The sequence below is a fragment of the Pelodiscus sinensis genome, chromosome 13 (assembly GCF_049634645.1).
Source record: "Pelodiscus sinensis isolate JC-2024 chromosome 13, ASM4963464v1, whole genome shotgun sequence".
NCBI lineage: Eukaryota > Metazoa > Chordata > Testudines > Trionychidae > Pelodiscus > Pelodiscus sinensis.
The window spans coordinates 33,811,095-33,831,641 of NC_134723.1; the positions used below are offsets into that span (position 1 = coordinate 33,811,095).

The 20,547-nt window shown below is 40.9% G+C and overlaps 1 protein-coding gene and 1 long non-coding RNA gene across 5 annotated transcripts in view; one reads left to right on the top strand and one right to left on the bottom strand.

Annotated features, from left to right (window-relative positions):
- The window catches only part of CUL4B (cullin 4B), a 44,163-nt gene extending 33,684 nt beyond the window's left edge, over window positions 1–10,479 (top strand). For all 3 annotated transcript variants that reach the window (XM_025180874.2, XM_025180876.2, XM_006115399.2), the window contains 7 exons: window positions 311–396; window positions 3,225–3,332; window positions 3,639–3,752; window positions 4,315–4,420; window positions 4,494–4,666; window positions 5,350–5,502; window positions 6,834–10,479. In XM_025180874.2, the coding sequence (XP_025036659.2) occupies window positions 311–396; window positions 3,225–3,332; window positions 3,639–3,752; window positions 4,315–4,420; window positions 4,494–4,666; window positions 5,350–5,502; window positions 6,834–6,929 (836 nt within the window). In that variant the 3' untranslated portion in view covers window positions 6,930–10,479. The remainder of the gene's footprint in view (window positions 1–310; window positions 397–3,224; window positions 3,333–3,638; window positions 3,753–4,314; window positions 4,421–4,493; window positions 4,667–5,349; window positions 5,503–6,833) is intronic.
- Window positions 6,941–19,169, bottom strand: LOC142831249 (uncharacterized). Of its 2 annotated transcripts, none has more exons than XR_012906926.1 (2): window positions 18,777–19,169; window positions 6,941–8,359 (listed from the first exon to the last, which is right to left on the bottom strand). It is a non-coding gene; the product is annotated as an uncharacterized LOC142831249 (long non-coding RNA). The 2 variants fall into 2 exon arrangements; XR_012906927.1 differs by having other exon boundaries at window positions 18,753–19,169.
- Window positions 19,170–20,547: the final 1,378 nt, after the last annotated feature.

A 20,547-nucleotide genomic window follows, 5' to 3' on the forward strand; every position in this document is an offset into this window, starting at 1 on the left:
GCTTCTTCCTGGGTCATTGTTTTTATCCAATATAAAGACTCCCAACCCTGTATCATTGCCAGTGAGTTCTTACTGATGGTCGTTCATTGTTTCATAACACAAAATCTGGTGCCTGGTCAGCCAGAATTCCTAAGCTCTAATCCAGGCCCAAATTTAAGGAGATAAAGATGACGCAGGAATTAGGAATGAGATATTTTCTGAACCTGTACGTGTGTGCTGTACTTGAATGGCTCTCTGACATATGGTTTAACCATTTAAAGTGTTGTTTCTTAATTTTTGACTAGCTTTTTATTATAAAAACCTCTTACAGAATGTGGAGCTGCTTTCACCAGCAAGCTTGAAGGAATGTTTAAAGACATGGAGCTTTCAAAAGACATCATGATACAGTTTAAACAGGTATAGTTGTAAAGCCTGCCGTGGCTTGTCTTTTAGTATTTTATTACTTTATGGGTATGTAGGACCTACCCCAGGGGAACTCACTACTACCTGCTTTTAGCTTGAAGGAATCTTGGCCTGTGCAGCACACAGAGACCTGCTGCATCCCTTCCTTCACAATGTAGACACATATGCTGGCCTCAGCAGCTGGTTGCTTTGAGTGGTATGTGGGGGCACAGCAGGCAGGGAACCTACCCAATAGTCATGGTGGGCTGCCAGCTGGGAGCCACCTACAGTAAGTGCCTCTTGGCCAGAGCCTGCACCTGGAACCTCATGCGCTGTGCACTCCTACTCCTTGTTCCTGACGCCACCTGTGTCTGGTAGCACAAGCGCTATCCTTCAGGCCTCACTACCTCTGGAATTCACAATATATAGACACAAATTCTGGAGTCTTCAGAGCATTTCCTGCAATGTCCATCATCTTATCCACTGAACACTCAGAATTACTAGGCCTTGCTGTTCCCAGAGGAGCAGTACACACCTGCTTGTGAGATTCAACTCAAGATCACCAATGTACTTACCTCCACAGCACTTAAATTCATTATGGAAAACATAAATCTCTGTTCTTTGATCAACTTAAGTGGTAGTAAGAATATTGCAAACAAGCAGTTACATATAAAACAAAATCATAACATGCTTTCTACTGACTAAACAATTTATACTCCTTTAGAAAAAAAGCTTACTTCAGCCAAAGTTCTAGCCAGCATATTCAACAAAGCCTGATTGAGGCCTGTTTTTAATAAAGAAAGTTCTGTCCATCTGCTTGCTCAGTGAAGGATGTTAGGGTGTCATCTTTGTGTCCCAACTCCCCAAAATACAACAGAGCAAACCATTGGACTGCATCTGAAGAAAAGGTTTTGCTCCCACCCAACTGCCGTTGTCTTGTTTTATGGGTATTTTGGTGTTTTTTCTCTTCCTGTTGGTATTTCTTAAGTTCCTATAATCTTTCCCTAACATCCAATATGAGACCCAAGGTGAACTATACTTTAATTTACATCTAAACAGACAGAAAATCTGTTGTTCATATTTGCTGGTGATCAGTCCCTTAACCAGTACTGAGCAATAACTGGCCTGTGGGCCGGACATGGTTCACTAGAGTTAGCCCCTGGCATGCCACCACTGCTTTATTTACTTACGCTGCCCAGCTGTGGTCGCTTTTGCAGCTCCCATTGGCCACAGATCAGAGAATATTAGAACTGGAAGGGACCTCAAAATCATCAGGTCTAGTCCACTGCTCACAGCAAGACAAAGCACAATTTAGATCGGGGTGGGCAAATTCCAGCCCACAGGCCGGATCCAATCCATAGGGTTAGTCCCTGGCAGGCCCCCTCCGCTGTTTTCCTGCGTCTCCACAGTTAGTGGATGATCACAGCTCTTGTTGGCTGTGAATCACCATTTGCAGCCAATGTGAGCAACAGGAAGCAGTGTCCCAGGCCACACTGCTTCCTGCTGCTCGCATTGTCCGCGAACAGCAGTTTGCAGCCAACGAGAACTGCAATTGTCCAATGCCTGCAGAGGCACAGGAACTAACCTTGGTGAACTGCTGCCATTATATTGCCCACCCCGATCTAGATCGTCCCTAATAAGACTGAGACACTGCTTCCTACAGCTCTCCTTGGCCAGGAAAGGTGATCCATGGCCAATGGGAGCTGCAAGTGGTTGTACCTGCAGAGGTGCAGGTAAATAAAATGACAGTGGCTCACTAGGGGCTAACCATGGTGAACTGCTTCTGGTTTATTGCCCACCCTTGCCCTAGACACAGACCTTCAAAACAATTTTCAGTGTAGATATACATGCATTTTGAGAGATCCTGTTGAATAGCATGACATTGACTTGTATTTAATACTCTGAACAAGAATGTACATTGCAAACCCAAGAGATTCCTATAACCCTACTGTACTTCTTGCCAGTTGGCATTGGGGGGTTTTGGGGTCACAGTGTGTTATGGCCAAAATGTTTTGTTTAAATATATAGAATATGTCCTAGTTGTAAATTATTTCCTTACTATTTGAACTTTACTCCTTCAGAAGACACAGAGAATAATGTGTACTTGCAGGGTGCAGTTTTTAATGTGTTTCTTTTTTGTACAAAAATCCGTGGGAGGGCATGGTTTTTCAAAGGCAAAATGCAGTTGGAAGCACAACTCCTACTGAAAAGTCAGTCGGCAAGTATTCAATATCCTACTAAATACTCCAATCCTGTTTGTGCCTTTGTAGAATCTTCCACTTTAGTTTACTCTTTGATTTCAGACTTATTAGTATTAGTATTGACTAATAACAGAGGAAAAATCAGCAGAAAATGTACCTATAGTGGGAAATACATTGAAATAAATAAGCAAACTTGTTGAATGTGTACCTTGAACAGCATTACAAGCTGATGAGCCAAGAACTAATGGATGGAGTATACCACAACTTAGTTGTGTTTCTGGATCTGCCAATGATTTGGTGTGTTGACATTAAATAACTTTAACTTTTGCAAATTCTTGGCTTCAGTTTCTCTCTTTTTTTTTTTTTTTTTTTTTTTTTAAAGAGTCTCCTACTCACAATGGTGGTATAAGGGTTTCTTTGTGCTGTTTGTAAAGTGCTTTGAGAGCCTCTGCAAGATGCTGTCATACTCGTTCTAATACTCATGTCATTAACTGGCATTCTGTGCAGAGAATATATAATGAGGTTATTTGCATTCTGTGCAGACATGGCACTGATAATGCCAGTTTAACTTCCTGGTAGTTTTACCTGTAAGAATAAGGAAACAACACAACTTTTTCAAAATGCTTTTGTTTCTCTACACAGTATATGCAAAATCAGAATGTACCTGGCAACATTGAACTAACAGTGAACATCCTGACTATGGGTTATTGGCCAACCTATGTGCCTATGGAAGTCCACTTACCACCAGAGGTAAGGATAACTTTGCTGCACTTTGCATACAGAAGTAGAACACTTCTTACTTGAAGCTTGCCATTAGTTAACATTTAATGTTTAACTGCCTTTCGAATAAAGGGTTTAGGAATATAGCCACTTTTTAAAATAGATCAATCTTCAGGACATAAGTATGTGGTTAACATCTTTTTTTAAAAATAAAACCTTAATGTGTTTTTTGTATCTAAACTTAATTCTTCCTTAAACTGTTTTATTTTAATTTATTTAAGTTTTTAAATAAATGGAATTCAAAGTGGAGTTTTTCTTTTCTTTCCTGTTCTCTAGATGGTAAAACTTCAAGAGATTTTCAAAACCTTTTACCTGGGAAAACACAGTGGTAGGAAACTTCAGTGGCAATCAACACTAGGTCACTGTGTGCTAAAAGCAGAATTTAAAGAGGCAAGTACTTGGGTCTCTAGGTTATTTTCTGCTGTGGTATTCATGAAATCTGGCTTTTGTCAATTTTGAGGTACTTTGTAATAGTGGATGCCTCTAGGAAAAATTTATGCAGTATGGTTAATATTTAGCATTGGTAATAGCCACCTTGAATATATCTTAATATAATGACTGTGTGGTACCATCTAGATTGGGTAGCTCCTGCAATGGCACCAAAGTATTGCGTGTGAATGAATCTGGGTATCTGGTCTTGGATGGTATAATTCTGTCTTCTGTCATAGATAAATTACAGGAATTTTACTTTTTTCTACTTTCAGACCTATACATTAAGTATATATACCATATTTGTAGTTGTTGGGAACAAACTGTCTAAGACTGGTGCTGTATTTCATAGTTAGCACATAGTGGCTAATAATATTCCTTTTCAGACTCATGAGCTGAGTAAAATGGATAGCTTTCCTTCAGGCTTAGTTTTCATTTGAATTAATGTACAACACATGAAGAATAATTTTTTACTTTCTTTTCAAGAAGACTTAGTAACATCTGGTCATTTCAACCTCAACAGGGAAAAAAAGAGCTTCAAGTCTCTTTGTTCCAGACACTGGTGCTACTTATGTTTAATGAAGGAGAGGAGTTCAGTTTAGAGGAGATAAAGCAAGCTACTGGGATAGGTCAGTATTAAATGCAGTTAATGGTGTCTGAATACTGTTGTCTAAAATACTAAACAGTTTGTTTATGTTTTAGAGGATGGAGAGTTAAGGAGAACACTCCAGTCATTAGCTTGTGGCAAAGCTAGAGTACTGACTAAAAGTCCAAAAGGCAAAGATGTGGAAGATGGTGATAAATTTACATGCAATGATGATTTCAGACACAAACTCTTCAGGATAAAGATCAACCAAATCCAGATGAAAGAAACGGTATGGGTTTGGGGTTTGTTTTCTTTCAATTGCTGCCCTCTTGCCCTTTCTCCTGATCCATAGTTTGATTATTTTTGCATGTGTTAAAAATACAGTAAATTTTCTTTGTCCAGTGTTGGGTTTGCATATTTGGTCACCTTCATGAAGTATGCAGGTGTACTTTGTGTGGCAAGTGAACCATAGGGTTTAAATTTAAATTTGCAAACAAAATCAGATTCCCTTGCAAATATCCTATTAATCCAGTCTCATGATCTTCCCATATTTCTAGGAATGTGACAGACTTTAAATAGAACTTGTAGTTTGTGCCATTTACCTTTTTATTTTCTGAAGCTGTACTAAATAAAATGTTTGCAAACTGCTATGGCTTAATCTGATTAGATTACATGGGAATAAGAGAATTCAGAGCCTTCATTGAAATTTTGTTTTCTATATTATGGCTAGGTGTTAACTTGTCACTGGATTCCTCCTAATATCAGAAACAAACTATTTTAATCACCTGTATGAGCGTGTTTCTCTTTGTAGACAGCCTTCCAAAAAGGACTTTAGAAGGAAGTCAGACAAATATTTGACACCAAAAATGCTGTGGTATATGTGCAGCTGTCTATAGGTCAGATAACCAGAAAAGGATTACTTTGACTATTTTAGTGTGCTTTTTAAAACTTCTTTTTAAACTGCTCATCCAGGTAGAGGAGCAGGCAAGCACTACAGAGAGAGTATTTCAGGACCGGCAGTACCAGATTGATGCTGCAATTGTGCGAATCATGAAGATGCGCAAGACTCTGAGCCACAATTTGCTTGTGTCAGAGGTGTACAACCAGCTTAAATTCCCAGTAAAGGTAAATTTCTGATTTTCTTTTGTTTTATAAGTTATGGTCCCTTACTATACTTTCTCCTAATTGGTGTTATTGGCTTTGTCTATACTTACCGGAGGATCGACACTCCGGCAATCGATCTTCTGAGGTTCAGTTTAGTGGATCTAGTAAAGACCCACTAAATCAAATGCTGAGGATGCCCCTGTCAACTGCAGTACTCCTCACAGTCACAAGGTGTAAGGGAAGTCACCACCTCCCATTGTGGGGCCACCTCATAAAATCGATGAAAGGTGTATCAACTCCAGCTATGCAATTGTTGTAGAAAGAATTGCATAACTTATATTGATTTTTCTCTGCCAGTGTAGATCTGGCCACAGAGATCTGTCAAATAAATAATACAGCCAGTGAAATACTCTTATTTGGAAGGGAAGCTATTACTTCTAGGAATTTTGTTAGATGTGCCAGTATTGGTGCTGCTTCCCAACTGCTTACTTCAAACTTCTCTATAAAGAAGAGACCACCATATACCTAATACAACTTTTCAGACAAATAGTTCTGGCTAACACTTTGTGGAAATTAAGATTTAAAAACACCTTTAGCTGATGGTTGTTTGAAACAATGACCAAGATACCTGTATCCATAGTGAGAGATCCATCCAAGTTCATATTGAATTCGGATCTTAGTTTGCGAATAAACGTGTACATAACTTGTTTCATTCTTAAGCCAGCTGTAACTTCTGGTATTCTCCAGTGCAAGAAATGTAAAATAGAAAGTATTGCTACTTTCTTCTGTAGCTTTCTTGAAAACACCAAGGTTGAGGCTTATGAGTTAAACATTCACATCCCTACCAGGCACGCTCTTTCTCCCTTGTTCATGATGGGGGTTTTGCCTTGCAGCAGCCTAGATATATTGCAGTAGCCTAGCATTAAGCAATATGCTTCCAAATGTACAAAGTACATCTCTGTTACTGGGTGAGAGCATGGGTCAGAAGCATTTTTTGTTTTGTTTTGTTACAAAATACCTTTTTATGATCTAATTTAGAAAATACGCAAGCATTACATTATGGGCAGTATGTTTGCCTGAACTCCAGTTTTAATGGGGCTTTCTGTTTGACAATCAGGCTTTGGCTTTTTATTTCTGTGAAAAACATTTTAGATCTATCATGCTTTTGTACTTACAGAAATGCCATGGAAAATCCTTTAATTGATCAATAAGATATTTAAGTATTCAGGTGGTAATTTGAAAAGTGTGTTGATGTAATGTTGAAGTAGAAGGAATTGAGTGATCAGAAACTTTGTAAAGATGTCTGCAAAAAAAAAAAAAAAAGAATACTGATGATCTGCATTATTTTACAGCCTGCTGACCTTAAGAAGAGAATAGAATCCTTAATTGACAGGGACTACATGGAAAGAGACAAAGAGAACCCAAACCAGTACAACTATATTGCATAAACATATGTTGGCCTTTGTTTTTCTGCACATTTGGTGTATACTAAATTGCCGGTGGATAAACTAGCCTGTTGATCCCATTATTTGACTTTTTATACTACCGAGGAATGAATGAAAGCGGTGTAATGGAAAAGTATAGTAGAGTGAACTTTTTTCAGTGGTTAACATGCCCATTTAAAGAGTACTATTTACATTTTAAGAAGAATGCTGTTGAACTCTTTGCATGTTATTTAGTATGATGTGCAGAAAACTGTAAGAAAGTACCTGGTCTTTGTGATTCCATTTGTCTCTGAGTCTGAAGAGGAGTCCCTTGGTATATGGCTAATGTTCTTTTACACTTGTATGAAGCAGAAGGTTAATTAACATACAGAAGAGAGCCTTTAAAATGCTTAAACTGCATGCAAACTTTTAATTTACTGTACAGAATACTGGATATATCTATCAAATAGCAAAATGACCAATGATTTTGATTCACTCCTATTTGGATTTCACCCTTGGGGCTGGATAATAATTACCAAGTCAAGTTATGCTTATTATGTAGAAAACATCTTCTCTTCCAATTCAGACAAAATGTAAATGAATTCGTAACAGCATAAAATGATTTGTAAGGTTACAGAATATGTGCCATTCTTTAAATAACTGTGCTATAGTAAAACTCTAAACAAGCTTAGACTTGTATTTATATGGTTTACCCCAAAATGTAAAGTATTTGCTCTCTTCTTAATATAAAACAGCAGCAACAGAAACTCAGTTCTTACTAGCCATGGGCAGGAGAGTACAACTCTCTGCAACAGTACTCAGCAAAAAATGTATTTTAAAGTGAGGCAAAAAGCAACTGTTTTTGCCAAAAACAACAACAACAACCCTACATGAATAAAAATTACAAATGGATTTTAATACTATTTTTCTTTGCAACAACCTAAATGGCTTGAACTTCATCTTAGGTTTAGAAAGGGTGAGAATCTTATAGACGTGTCCTGCCTTGTATTGCTTTTAGGTATTAACTCAATCCAACCTAAAGCTTTAAGAACTCAGCCCTGGACAGTAGCAGGCTTTGCTTCCAAGAGCCCAAAGTCTACCTCTCATACAGAAAGATACTTAAATATTACTTTAAGACACCTAGATCCTGTTTTCTTCGTTTACATGAGCATTATTTGGATCTTTATGAAACCTGGGAGTAAAAAATTGCTTGAATACAGAGACTCACCAAACAGTGCTTGACATTTTTGCAACAGGAACCTTTTTTTCTCTAAGCAGAATATTTCAAGATCATAAAGTGGCAGCATAAGTTATTTTTTCCAGTTTTTACAGATATTTGAACACTCCTCTGCACATCATCTGGTCAGTCATCTAGTTTCAGCCATGCTGCATAGCAGGATGAAGACTCTGATCCACTTTCAGGCATCTACATCCCTGAGAAATGCCAGACAACCCTTGGAGGCAAGAAAATGTTACTTTATTTAAAAATAATAATAATGGCCTTTCCTTAACCTGTCTGATTGGCACTCACCTATTCTTAATCTATTCTTTTGTCAATTTAAGGCCCTGTGGAATACATAATCCCTATAGTGAGTGTGTGAGCACATATGTATGGTATAAGTTGTCTCAATTTTTTTCCTCAAACTTTTTACCAAAAGTGCTCACTTGATAGAAGAAAAGAAGGTAGCTTGTCCCAAATAAACAGTACCGCTTATTTCTTATCCTTCCCTCAAAGCTGACTTCCTGTAAAATGTGCACAGCTCTCCACATGAGCCATAGTAAAAAACCTGTTAGTTTTTTTGCCTACTTGTTTGTTGTCATTCTGATCCAGTGAGAGACATTCAGAGCCACCTTTACCTTCAAGAGGGATAATTTTTCCAGGCGGGTGTTTCTTGCTGGAGACTGCTTTGGCAGGGAGTCAGACAAGCCTTTAATTATTAGCTCACAATCAGAGAGCCACTAGGGAGAGTATAACAATGAAATTAAGATCATGGCTTTTCTATATTATTTTTAAATTTCTTTCAGTATCAGTTGCATTGTGTGTCTCTTCTCCATGTATGTGGGGATTCTTTTCTCTCTAGGATATTGTTGGGGGAGGGGCATCAAAAGGTTCCCTTTTAGGGAAGGATGGAAACCAACATATTTGACTGCCCCTGCTCCAATCTGTTGCAGCAGTTAAATACAACCAAAGCCACATATTGAAAAATGAGATGGTTAGACTCTCTAATTAGATGGGTGTTAAATTTCAACTATAATTAGCCAGAAGATTTTGTGAGGGTTTTTTGTTTACTTTGATAATTCCATTTATTTCAACATGTAAATGCAGAGACTATTGTGTAGGAAATTCATGTCCTAAATTGTCATCATGCTTCAAAGATTTGACACTGAAAACCAAATTAACCTTTTCACTTGGAGTTCAGCTATTCAAGTAACTCAATGAATGGCTTATGAGAATGCTGGCTAAACTAGATACTGAAGAAAAGCAGGGGAAAGTATGTCCTCATATCCCTTTATTTACCACACTGGCATATCCCCCAACAAATTGTTCATTTCTTCTCTAGTGGTTTTTGCTCCTGGTTAGTGACAAAGCTGTAGCCAAGATTAGCATCCAGCTATACTTGCTGGGATCATGTGCCTGCCTATTGAGCCACAATATTAATTTTGTTTTAGTGGGCTTGGACCACAACTCATTTGGCTATTGAACAGATTGTCTGTCTGGCCACATTTTTAATCCTGACTCTTGCATGCAGTTTATAGCAGACTTGTTCATAAGAAAATGCAGTTTATTCTTAGAAGTATATATTTTAGGTTTTTAATCTTTATACCCATAAATGGACTTTTTTTTTGTCTTGGCTGGTTTAAAAAAAGTGACCATTTTGTTTAAATGCTGTAATTGCGAAAGTGTTGTAAACATTGTTTTGTTCTATAGTTCACACAAAGGTGCCAAAGTAAATAGTTAATAAGAGACCTAACAAATTTGTTAAGTTGCTTTAGCTGTGGTTTATATTTTGATCTAATGCTCATTTTTGTCACAGTATTTTTCATTTCCCTAAACATATCATTTGCCCTAATGCTTTCTTTTAAACAATGTTTTATTTGTGCATCTAAAAAAAAGTTGAAATGCCACTGTTTTTTAGTGATTTCATATAATAGGAAGAGTATTTTCTTTGAAAAGTTACAGTAAAGTTGTAAGAGTACAGCAGCATTCAAAAAAAATGTAATATACTTTTTGTATAACAATTCTTCAGAAGTATGTCTGGAGTGGGAAAAAACTAACCCTGTTACTTTTAAAAAGCCTCTTCACTCGGCCACTAGACTATAAAATTGTGCTTGTTTACTGCATCAAAATGTTATAGTTATGCAGATTTGCAAATGGGGCATGTCACCTTTGCGTCCTCTAATGCAAAAAGCAAAACCTTTTTAATGTTTCATAACAAGTCTAAAATGGGTACAGAGAGTCTTTGTTAAGTTGGTAAATAATGTAAATATATGTCCTTTCAAAGAGTGAGTCTGTTATCTAGGTATTTTGTGTCATTTAATAAATATTAAACAGTTTTGTGTTGATAAACTCTTATTTGTGTGTGTGGTGTGTCTTTTTAATCAGACTTGCACATATTGGCGTGCTACTGTGTTTTAACACTCCCTTTAATATCTTTGGGAGGTATTTTGATAACAAGATTTTTGCTGTCTTCCTGATTTCATCAACCTTTTGTTGAGGTATCCTGCTCACTTGGGTTTCCATTCTTTGATTCACTTTTTGTTTTAAACATTGTTTTCTGAGAATTTTAAACCATCTATACCAGCCTAATGGCCTGCTCCAAACCCTATTAAATACAGTGACTTCACTGAGCTTAGAATCAGGCCCAGAATGCACCGGAGTACTAAAAACTGTACTAAAGTATTGAATAGGGCTTGCTGCCTGTTTTCACAATATAGAACCCAAATACAAGGTTCCTAGGCTAGACTGGGGAATGACTCTTGAGAAAGAAATGGGTGAAGCTAGCCTTAAGTCAGTGTTTCTTGTCTTATGTGAGAACTTGCTTGGATTCATTGTAGAGCTTAATCTGAAATATGAAGGACACTTTTGAAAGTACACATTGATACTTACTTCTGTATTGATGCTGGGCCACCCTTATGGTGTGTTGTGCCATCTGAAATTTGGTGCTTCTTGGGAAAACTTGTTACAAGCATAGGACTTGTCTGTGCAGACTTCACTACAGTGACGCTCTCCTCTCACAAAGCAAGCCCCGCTGATGTCAAAGGGTAAATAAGGGTTTGCTAAATCAGCTGCTTTTACAGTGAAGGCATGAGGCATATGTTTTGAAAATATATTATGGCAGGCTTGAACAGTTTGGCAGCTTGGAGCAAAGCAAGTCACTCATTCTTCGTGCAATGCTCTATGCTGAAAACTAGGATGTACTGCAAGAACAGCAAGCCTGAATGATAATGCTGAGATGCCGTCTAAGAAGTTAATGCTACTTACTCAATGTGCATTCTCTATGTGAGTATAAGCTGTCCTTGTGCATTTGGAAAGGTAAATCTAAAGGTAAAAGTTGCATGCAGTGCCCTCAGACACATCCACCTTCCTTCCGTATGCTGTAAGACACCTGGTACTTAATATATTGTTTTAGCCTGAATCTGCCTTCATGTAACAGAAACCTTTGGGATAAAGTGATAATTCTTCAGGCTTTCCATAACCTTATCGGTGTAGCTGGTATTATGAGAAGAAAGCGTGGTCCTGAATTGCACTGAAATTTCAGACTGCAGAGCCAGGGTTAGTGGCCCCTATGCTGTAGTGCTGAATTTGTGTTCCCAACAAGGTCTAGTCCTTACAGATCCAATCAGGTCCTAGTTAACATGGCTATGAGGCCAGACTGCTTCTGTGACCAGCCACAAGGTTTCCAAGAAGCCTGGGTCAGACTCAGTTCCTGCAGTTCTCTGTCAAGCCCCTGAGGCTACAGATGTCTGAGTGAAGAGCCATGTTACTGGATCTGACTGTCATGTTTCTAGAAGTATGGTTAAGAGTCAACTCAGCCATGCCCAGCAGTACTATACCTTGTGCCTTCTGATTATTGGAAGCTTGTGGAAACCCTGCAGTTGCAGATCAGGGTCAGTTCCACCTTCTGCTTCTGGATTCAGAAAGATGGAATTGATCCGTCTGCCAGAATCTGAGCTGGCAGCTCCTTTGGTTCCATCTACCACAGCACCAAACAAGAAGCACAGAGACAAAACGTCTGCTGTTACCAAAGCTGGCTCCTGTGCCAACAGTTGGATCTGTCTGATTCTGACAGGACTGGTACGGTGACAAAGTGGATGTCTGTTCCACCTCTGACTTCATAATAAAGTAGATACAGTTGGGGAAAATGTTGGATCTGAGATTGTCCATGTCTTTGAATCTATCATTGGTTCCTGGCCAGTCTCAGCTACATCTTCTGTTCCAGAGAGTTCTAGACTGATGACTGCCCAAGTTCATCTTCCAGCTCCACTTGATTCATCAGTTCTGAGTGGAGGAAACAGTTTCCAAAAGGAGACATGTTTCCCTAGTTCCACATTCTTCATCATCCACTGTTAGGAAGAAAAGCTCAGAGGTTGCTATTGGTCTTCCTCCAGAATTCTTTCCTCCTCTGGACTCTGATGGAGACTCCAAGACCTGGATCTCACACCTACATTCAGACCTGCTACTACCCTTAGTACAGTCTTAGTAAAGATCTTTACTGGGAAGAAGACAAAACAAGAATATAGCGATCTGTGGCTTGTTTTGAAACACATGCCTGCAGAATGCGGATCATATATGTTTCCTGCACCCTGGTTCTGGGGAGATTGGCAGTCCTGGGGTTCATGGCTGTATTGGGAGGCCACTTCAGCAATTTTTCAGTTATCCTCCAATCACATGGAGAAGGAAATGTTTTATCTGTTAAAGATCTGACAATCCCAAAATCCGTGGGCCCAGCTCCTGATCCATCTACTTTACCAACAGAGATGCCCAATAAAATGTCTAAAGGAGAAGGTGAAGCGGTAGTGCCTCTGTTTGAACAGAAACATTCCAAAATGGTTTATGAGCCCATCTTATCCCCAGGTGAACAGGTAGGAGTGGCTTTGGACTCCTTCCCCTTCTGAGGATGCTACACAGTTCCACAATTTGGTCGATCGTATGCAGTCCCTTTTAAAATCTTCTTACAGTGCCTGCAGAAAAGACATGTGGTGTTTAATATCGCTGATGCTACTTCATCATCCATTGGTATTAGGTTGGTTAATTATCAGGTGGTCACTACCTGTTCCATTTTCTATCTGTCAGCTGCTGGTCTTCTGCACCAGAGGTCAGACTTGAAATATGCCTTTCCTGTGATCCATCTACTATATATTTGAGAGCGTTCAGTTTGTGTGTCAATTATCTGTGTGTTTATCTGTCTGAGAGACCGTTTGTTCAAGAACTCATCCTAAATGGTAAGAGCTAGGACTCCAAATATGTATCTTCATCCTCTTATCATAACTTAAAGCAAGGTCAGGGTTTGGCTGTGCCAGGACAATGGGATGTGCGTGGAATGTGATTTGTTTCTCATCAAATGGAAAGGGAGGAGGCGAGACAGCAGCAACAGTTATACTTATGAATGATCACAAGGGGGCAGCAAGCATATGGGACAATTGTAACACAGAATGACCATGGGAGCAGCTGCTGGCCAGGAACACAATCCTTGCCACTGGCTACCCCAGGAGTACAACTGGCAGCACATCCACCACCCACCCCAGGCTGGCCCCTACCATGCAGCCCCTGCAGAGCATCTGCTGCCCTGAGCCGTTCCCAGGGAGCTCCCACACTCTGAAAACCTCCTCACTGCCCCCAACCTTGACTCCTACACTCACCGACCTCCTGCCCTGAAAGACCCGAGCAACACTGGGTAAGTCTTCTAGTAAGGTAATGAGAAAGATATATACTATTTACGTAGGATTTTTTCCAAACTTAAAAATAATGTACAGCTGTCCCTATTTTTTACAGGACCTAAACAAAATAGAAACACAAGATGCTTTGCACAGCCATTTTTCCCCCCCCCCCCCCTTCCTAGATGTTTCTTTTGCTTTTTAGGTTATTTTTTTAGACTTGCTAGCCACTAAGTTTACTGTGGAAAAATAATATTAACAAACATACAAATATCTTTTTTTTTTTTTTTTTTTTCACAGCAGACTTACTCTGCCTCAGGAAGCCTAAAGACAACTTAAGCCTTAGATGGGTAGGTTGGTATGGAGGCATGATAAACTTTGGGTCAGATCCTACCACCTCTTAGCCAGAGCACAGAGCCTGGAGAAGCCACGTGGATACAGCCTGCCATTTTAGACCTGAATCCTGACTGCACCAGCCCCAGGAAGGTGGGCAGCTCCCTGGATGCTTTTTCATCCAACTTTGGGGTTCCACAATTGGGTCCTGCCCCCCGGCAAAGCCCCAAAGCCACTGCATTGTTCCCACTCCCATCACCAGGCAGGAGGCTGTGGTAGCAAGAAAAGCCCCTGTGGCCACATTTGAGAAATGCTGTCCTCAAGAAGGAAGAGCTATGTGGAGTCCATGTGCTGCCTGTGCTCCACCTCACCCTGAGTGCTAGCTGTGCAGTTCCCATTAGCCAGGAGTCACAACCAATGGAAACGGGGGGAGGGGGAAGGTGCCTGCAGACAGAAGCAATGCACATAGCTGCCTAGTTGTGCCTCCAAGTCGTAGCAGCAAGGGCATGTTGTCACTTGTGGAGATTGCCCAAGGTGAGTACTGCTTGGATCTAGTGCCCTACCCCTTGCCCTAAGCCCCCTCCTGCACCCAAACTCCTTCCCAGAGCCCATCCACCACACCTCCTTTCACATCCAAACTCCCTCTCCAAGACCAACCCCACTCTATCTCCACACTCTGAACCCCTCAGCCCCATTCTGGAGCCCCACTCCTGCACCCCAAAAAACTCATCCCTGGCCCTGCCCCAAAGCCTGCACCCCCAGCTGGAGCCCTCACCCTCTCGCACACTATCTTCCCATCTACATCCTGAACCCCTCATTTCTGACTCACCCTGGAACCTGCCCTCCCATACTAATCACTTTCCCTCGCTGCAGAGAAGCCAGCACCCTCCATCGCTGTCTCCAGCGTGCAGACCAGGCTTTTCTTGCCTACCCCTGGGGTAGAGCATCTGGGGGCTGCTGGGTTGGTCCCACAGCACCGCTCCGGACCAACCCGGCAGCACCCCAGCTGCTCTGCCCCAGGCGTCCTGATTCAGCTGCTGCTGGTCAGTTTCAGCAGCGGCTGAATCAGGACGCCTGGGGCAGAGCAGCTGGGGTGCTGCTGGGTTGCTCCAGTACAGCCAAGGAGCCGCGCTACTGGAGCAACCCAGCAGCACCCTAGCTGCTCTGCCCCAGGCGTCAGCCACTGCTGAAACTGACCAGCGGCTGACTACAGGAAGCCCAGGCAGCTGACTTGGGGACGCCTGGGTTTCTTAAGTTGAATCTGTATGTAAGTCAGAACTGGCATCCAGATTCAGCCGCGGTTGAAACTGATCAGTTTCAGCAGCGGCTGACGCCAGTTCCGACTTACATACAGATTCAACTTAAGAACAAACCTACAGTCCCTATCTTGTACGTAACCCGGGGACTGCCTGTACTGCAGAGCTCACAGCCTGGGTAAGCGTGTAACCGCTGAAATGTTCAGCGATTACATGGTTATCCTAATCACAGGTTTTCACATCCTAACTCTATAAACATGCTGTGCCCAGAACAGATCTATACTGAAACTGATGCTGAAAAAGACATGAACGAATCACAAGACCTGGGTGCCATTTTATTTAAAGACTGATAATAAATCGCTATGGCCTCAAGGAGAATCAGACAGGTAATGCAATCAAGTTTAAAAGGATCAGCTACTGATTACTCAGTTATACAGCTCCCCATGTTGAAATATTGTCTGACACACACACACCCTTATCATTCTAGTCAGCTCTCACAAATCATGTCCCCATAGTTTCAGAAAAATTCTACTTCTGAGCCTGTTCCTTTTTGCTGGAAGTTTGGGGTTTTGGTGTTTTGAGGTTTTTTTGTGGGTTTTTGTTTTTTGTGCAGCATGATGTAGTTTCTCATTAAAATGCATCAGGTGACAGCCAGAGTCTTGACTAATCATTTTCATTAAGGTGATTTGAATTTGTGTGGTTGACTGTTCCTGCCTCTTTCAGACAATCTACATTACTTACTACTATGGTTATTAAGAAATTGCTTTAAATATACCAATATGGCAGTCCAGACCTTTCAAGATCTAATTTTTTTCCTAATGTTAAAAAGCTAATGCTTTCATGCAGAATCCTCATAATGGTAACATCCTAGTGGATATTATCTGATCTTGATTAAGCTGTTGTCCAGACGATAGCCAAATCCACATTGCATAGCCTGCATACTGAACCACGAATTTGGCCTCAATGGGAAAAGAAATATTCCTGAAGTGGCTGCAATAATGCAGAGGTGTCTGTGTCTGATGTCTCTCTATTGTGCATATCCATAATCCCCTCTTTCTTTTCCCTTCCAGGGTACAGACTCCTTGTTATTGTTTTGTTTTTTGTATGCCAGGATTAGCTCTAGGCAGAAGAGGCTTAAAGTAAAAGTCAAATCAAATGACTAAACTTACCAGGATAACTGTGATAACCATTGCATTTCATGTATATTATCTCTCCTTTACTGGCGGCTTGTATATTCCAACACTAGAACTGTATGGCTACGTCTAGACCGGCATGATTTTCCACAAATGCATTTGCAGACAAGAACGTCTAGATTGGCACGGACGCTTTTCACTTTTTGTGGAAAAGCGTCTGTGCCAATCTAGATGCGGTTTTGCGCAAGAAAGCCCCTTCGCCATTGGGGCTTTTTTGCGCAAAACAGTTTTTAGCTGTCTACACTGTCTACTCTTGCGCAAAAACCTTTCTGGAAAAGGGCTTTTGCCCGAACAGGAACGTCAAAGCATTTGAACAAGAAGCACTGATTTCGGACAGTAGAACGTCAGTGCTTTTGCGCAAAATCAAGCGGAAAAACTTGCCAGTCTAGACGCAGCCAAAATCTTCTGAACATTTGGTAGGATGTTCCAAACCTCCATTCTGAAAATTCAATACATCATGGAGCACAAATGCACTGCCACATAGAAATATCCCATTTGTTAATTTCAAATCACACTGTCCCAATGGGAAATGTCTCATTAAATCTGGATCAAGTGGCCATCAACCAGGACTTCCCTAAATCATACCAAATGCACATGAAGTCTTTCTCGATACAGTCAAATGCAATTTTTTTACTTACTCCTCATCTGCTATCCCCTACTCCTTGGTTGTAAATAATTGATCATATAGGCCTGAGCCTTGATGTCTAAAGTCAATGGGATTCACCACCAATGTCATCAAATCAAGAAGAAAACTATTCATGTTGGAGCCACTAGGCTTGTTCCTTCCCCCCACCCCTATATCACCTTCTAAGAAAATTGCAGAGGAATCAGCCAGAAACTCCAGCTGGTAAGAAAAGTAGGTTTATCAATTTTGATTGGACACATTCCTGGAGGTTTCATGTGATATTTAATGAAAGATTAATATCGAATTTTCGGAGGCTCCAGGACATTCCTAGAGGGTTGGCAACCATAAATGCAAGCCAAAGCAGCGATCTTGGGACATTCCAAGAACTTTTTATAGTTTTGATTAGATAGCCTGGCTGCTCCAACCTCCTCATCCCTCCACAGAGTCTTTTCATCCTGAGCCTCTTCTTCCCTACCTTATCTCCTTTGTCCCTTTCCCTTCAGCTTATCTTCTCTTTGTTATTAAACCCTCCCCCCCCCCAAAAAAAAAAAATCACAGCTCTAACATGCCATTTGCTGCTATCGCAGTCTTCATTCTGCTGATGTATTCTATGCATTCCTTCACTCTGTTATGTCTTGTCGATTTGGATTGTAAATCCTTTGGGGCATGTACTGTGCTGCTCTGTTAGTACTTGGTACAATAAAGAACTAGTCTTGATTGGCTCTTAGACACCAGGGTAATAAACAGAATTAAGAGTAAGTACTCATCAAAGGCTGGATCCTGTAAGGTCCTCGATTCCTATTCCCTTCAGCAGGCCGAGAAAGTGTTCTGCACCTTTCCGGATAGGCACCCTAAGTCTGACCCTCACCAATAAACCTTGCCATCATGCTTGAGGAATAAAAATGGGTGTGGGTTTACAAAATCAACCTGACAGTTTTTGTTAAAGGGAGGATTTATTTTGTCCCTTCCACGGTGGTGGGGAAAGGTTTGGGACTTGCCAGAAAGAACTGTCATGCAGACTCCATACCAGCCCTTTTGGGGCCAGAGAGAATGCCTTGAAACCCAGCCATTGCTAGTAGGATCAAGATAGCTAGAGTCAGATGAGTGAGAGAGAGAATGAAGATGCTGTTTAGAATATGCAAATGTCCGCTGTTCCAGACTATACCCAACACTTAAATGGTGCTGAATGGTAAGTGAAAGCCCTGAATACTGCAGACCAAATTCATCTCTGGACACAACTCCATTAGCCTCACTGGAGCTTGCATTAATTTACACCAGGGTAGAATCTATCCCTGTGTTTCCACAGGCCAGGCTTACAGAGGTCCTCCCAGACTCTACATTTAGGAGCTGGGACCTACAGAGATTTTCCCATGGGGCTGTCTCATCATTATCACTACAACTAACAGAAATTTGCAACCACAGACCCAGAGCAGCCATCAGTATCTCTTGTTTCAGAGTGTGACAGGAAAATAAGTTAACTAAGACACAGTCTGTATTTTTGTACTGTGTGTGGGCTTGTCATTTTTATTAAGACAAATTAAATCCTGTTCCCTCTCCCACTTACTTTAATGCAAGTTTTGCCACTGACCTCATTGGGAGCAGGATTGGGCCCTTCAGTTGGGTGAGCAAAATTATCTATCCCACAATTCTCAGGCTTGAACTGTCTCATTTTTCTCTTGCTTGAAACAGCCAACAGGACATACTAAGAAGCAGTTTCAGCCAACCTCAGAATGCACAAATGATAATGCACAAATGCACGTGATAAGCTCATAATGAGATGAGGTGACATCACAGTCAGTCTTACAAAGGGCGTTCTTAAAATTAAAGGAGACACTGTTAAGGGGGCAGTGGTAGGTTAAAAATGAGATATATGTTAAGAAATCCCTTACCTGTTTCTAATCATACCCTGGCATATTTGGTGATAAGCAAATCTTCTTAACATTTGTTAAGTTTTAATAATCTATTTGGTCACTTCTATGAATCTGCTAAACTCAGACAATAAAACAGGCTGTTATCAGGTTCATTTTAGTTTCTGCTGAATTCCTGGTCCTGCTCACGTTCTGGTTCTGATGTACTAAGTAAAGGCTGTCGTGTAGAATACAAATGTCACAAGGAAACATTTAAATTCACATGCATTTAGGAATTAATCCAAAGGCCCTGAAGTAAAGCTCCAATTGATTTAAAAAAAAGGAGCATTCCAGAACACAGACTGCTACACATATATTAACCAAATGACCCCCTTTCTTTAGTGGCTCCAGGTTAATTACAATCATAGTCTAGTTGAAGGTCTCTGTTTTGATATTCAAACTGCTTCCTGCAAATGGTCCTATGTGCCTGAGAGATCACAGTTCATGATCCTGAAAGCTGGACCTCGACTTCCTGCAGCTCCCCTTGGCTGCAAAGCACAAAACGGAGTGAATGGGAGCCACAAGGCTCTGTGGCTGCAGCACCAGTAAATAAACAAACTGGGGCGTCCAGTTAATGTGTTTCTGAAAGTGATTTCGCAGAACGCTTTCAGAAACACTGCTCTAGAAGGCTGACCCACACAAGGGGGTGGATGGGACACACACTTTGCCAGTGTGTTTCCTGGATATTTGTTGACAGCAGAGATATATTGAGATTCAGGAATCCTGAGTTCTATTTTAGGCTCTGGAGGGAAGTGTTCTGCCTGTTTTCACCAAGACTGACACTGTCTGCTCATGCCCTTCTACCTGTCCTGGTCCTGTCTCTCTCCTTTCTTGGCTCCTTATCTACCCAGGTCCAGCCTCCATAACTCTGGCTTCTCATCCCAGTCCCACTCACTTTTTATAGACTCATAAGACTGGAAGGGACCTCGAGAGGTCATCAAGTCCAGTCCTTTGCACTCATGACAGAACCAAGCATCATCTACACTAGTGGTGGGCAACCTGTGGCCCTTGGGCTGCATGCAGCCAATTGGGGATCTGTGTGGCCCATGAGACTTGAGTTTACTGTTGCCCATGGGCAGGGTTGCCAGATTCTGCTATTTTCTGTCTGCATAGAATTTTTTTCGTGCTGGCATTACTAAAGTGAAGCAAAGGCATGTGAAGTTAGGTGATGTTTGCTTTTTTTGTAACAGTGTCACATTATTGACTCACATTTAGCTTGCCATCCACTATGGCTGCCCCATCCCTTTCTGCAGTACTCCTTCCTAGACCATCATTTCCTATTTTGTATGTGTGCAACTGATTGTTCCTTCCTAAGTGGAGTACTTTTCATTTGCCCTTATTGAAGTTCATCCTATGTTTACCTCAGACCATATATCCAGTTTGTTGAGATCACTTTGAATTAAAATTCTAAAAAGTACTTGAAACTCCTCCCATCTTGCTAGCATCCACAAA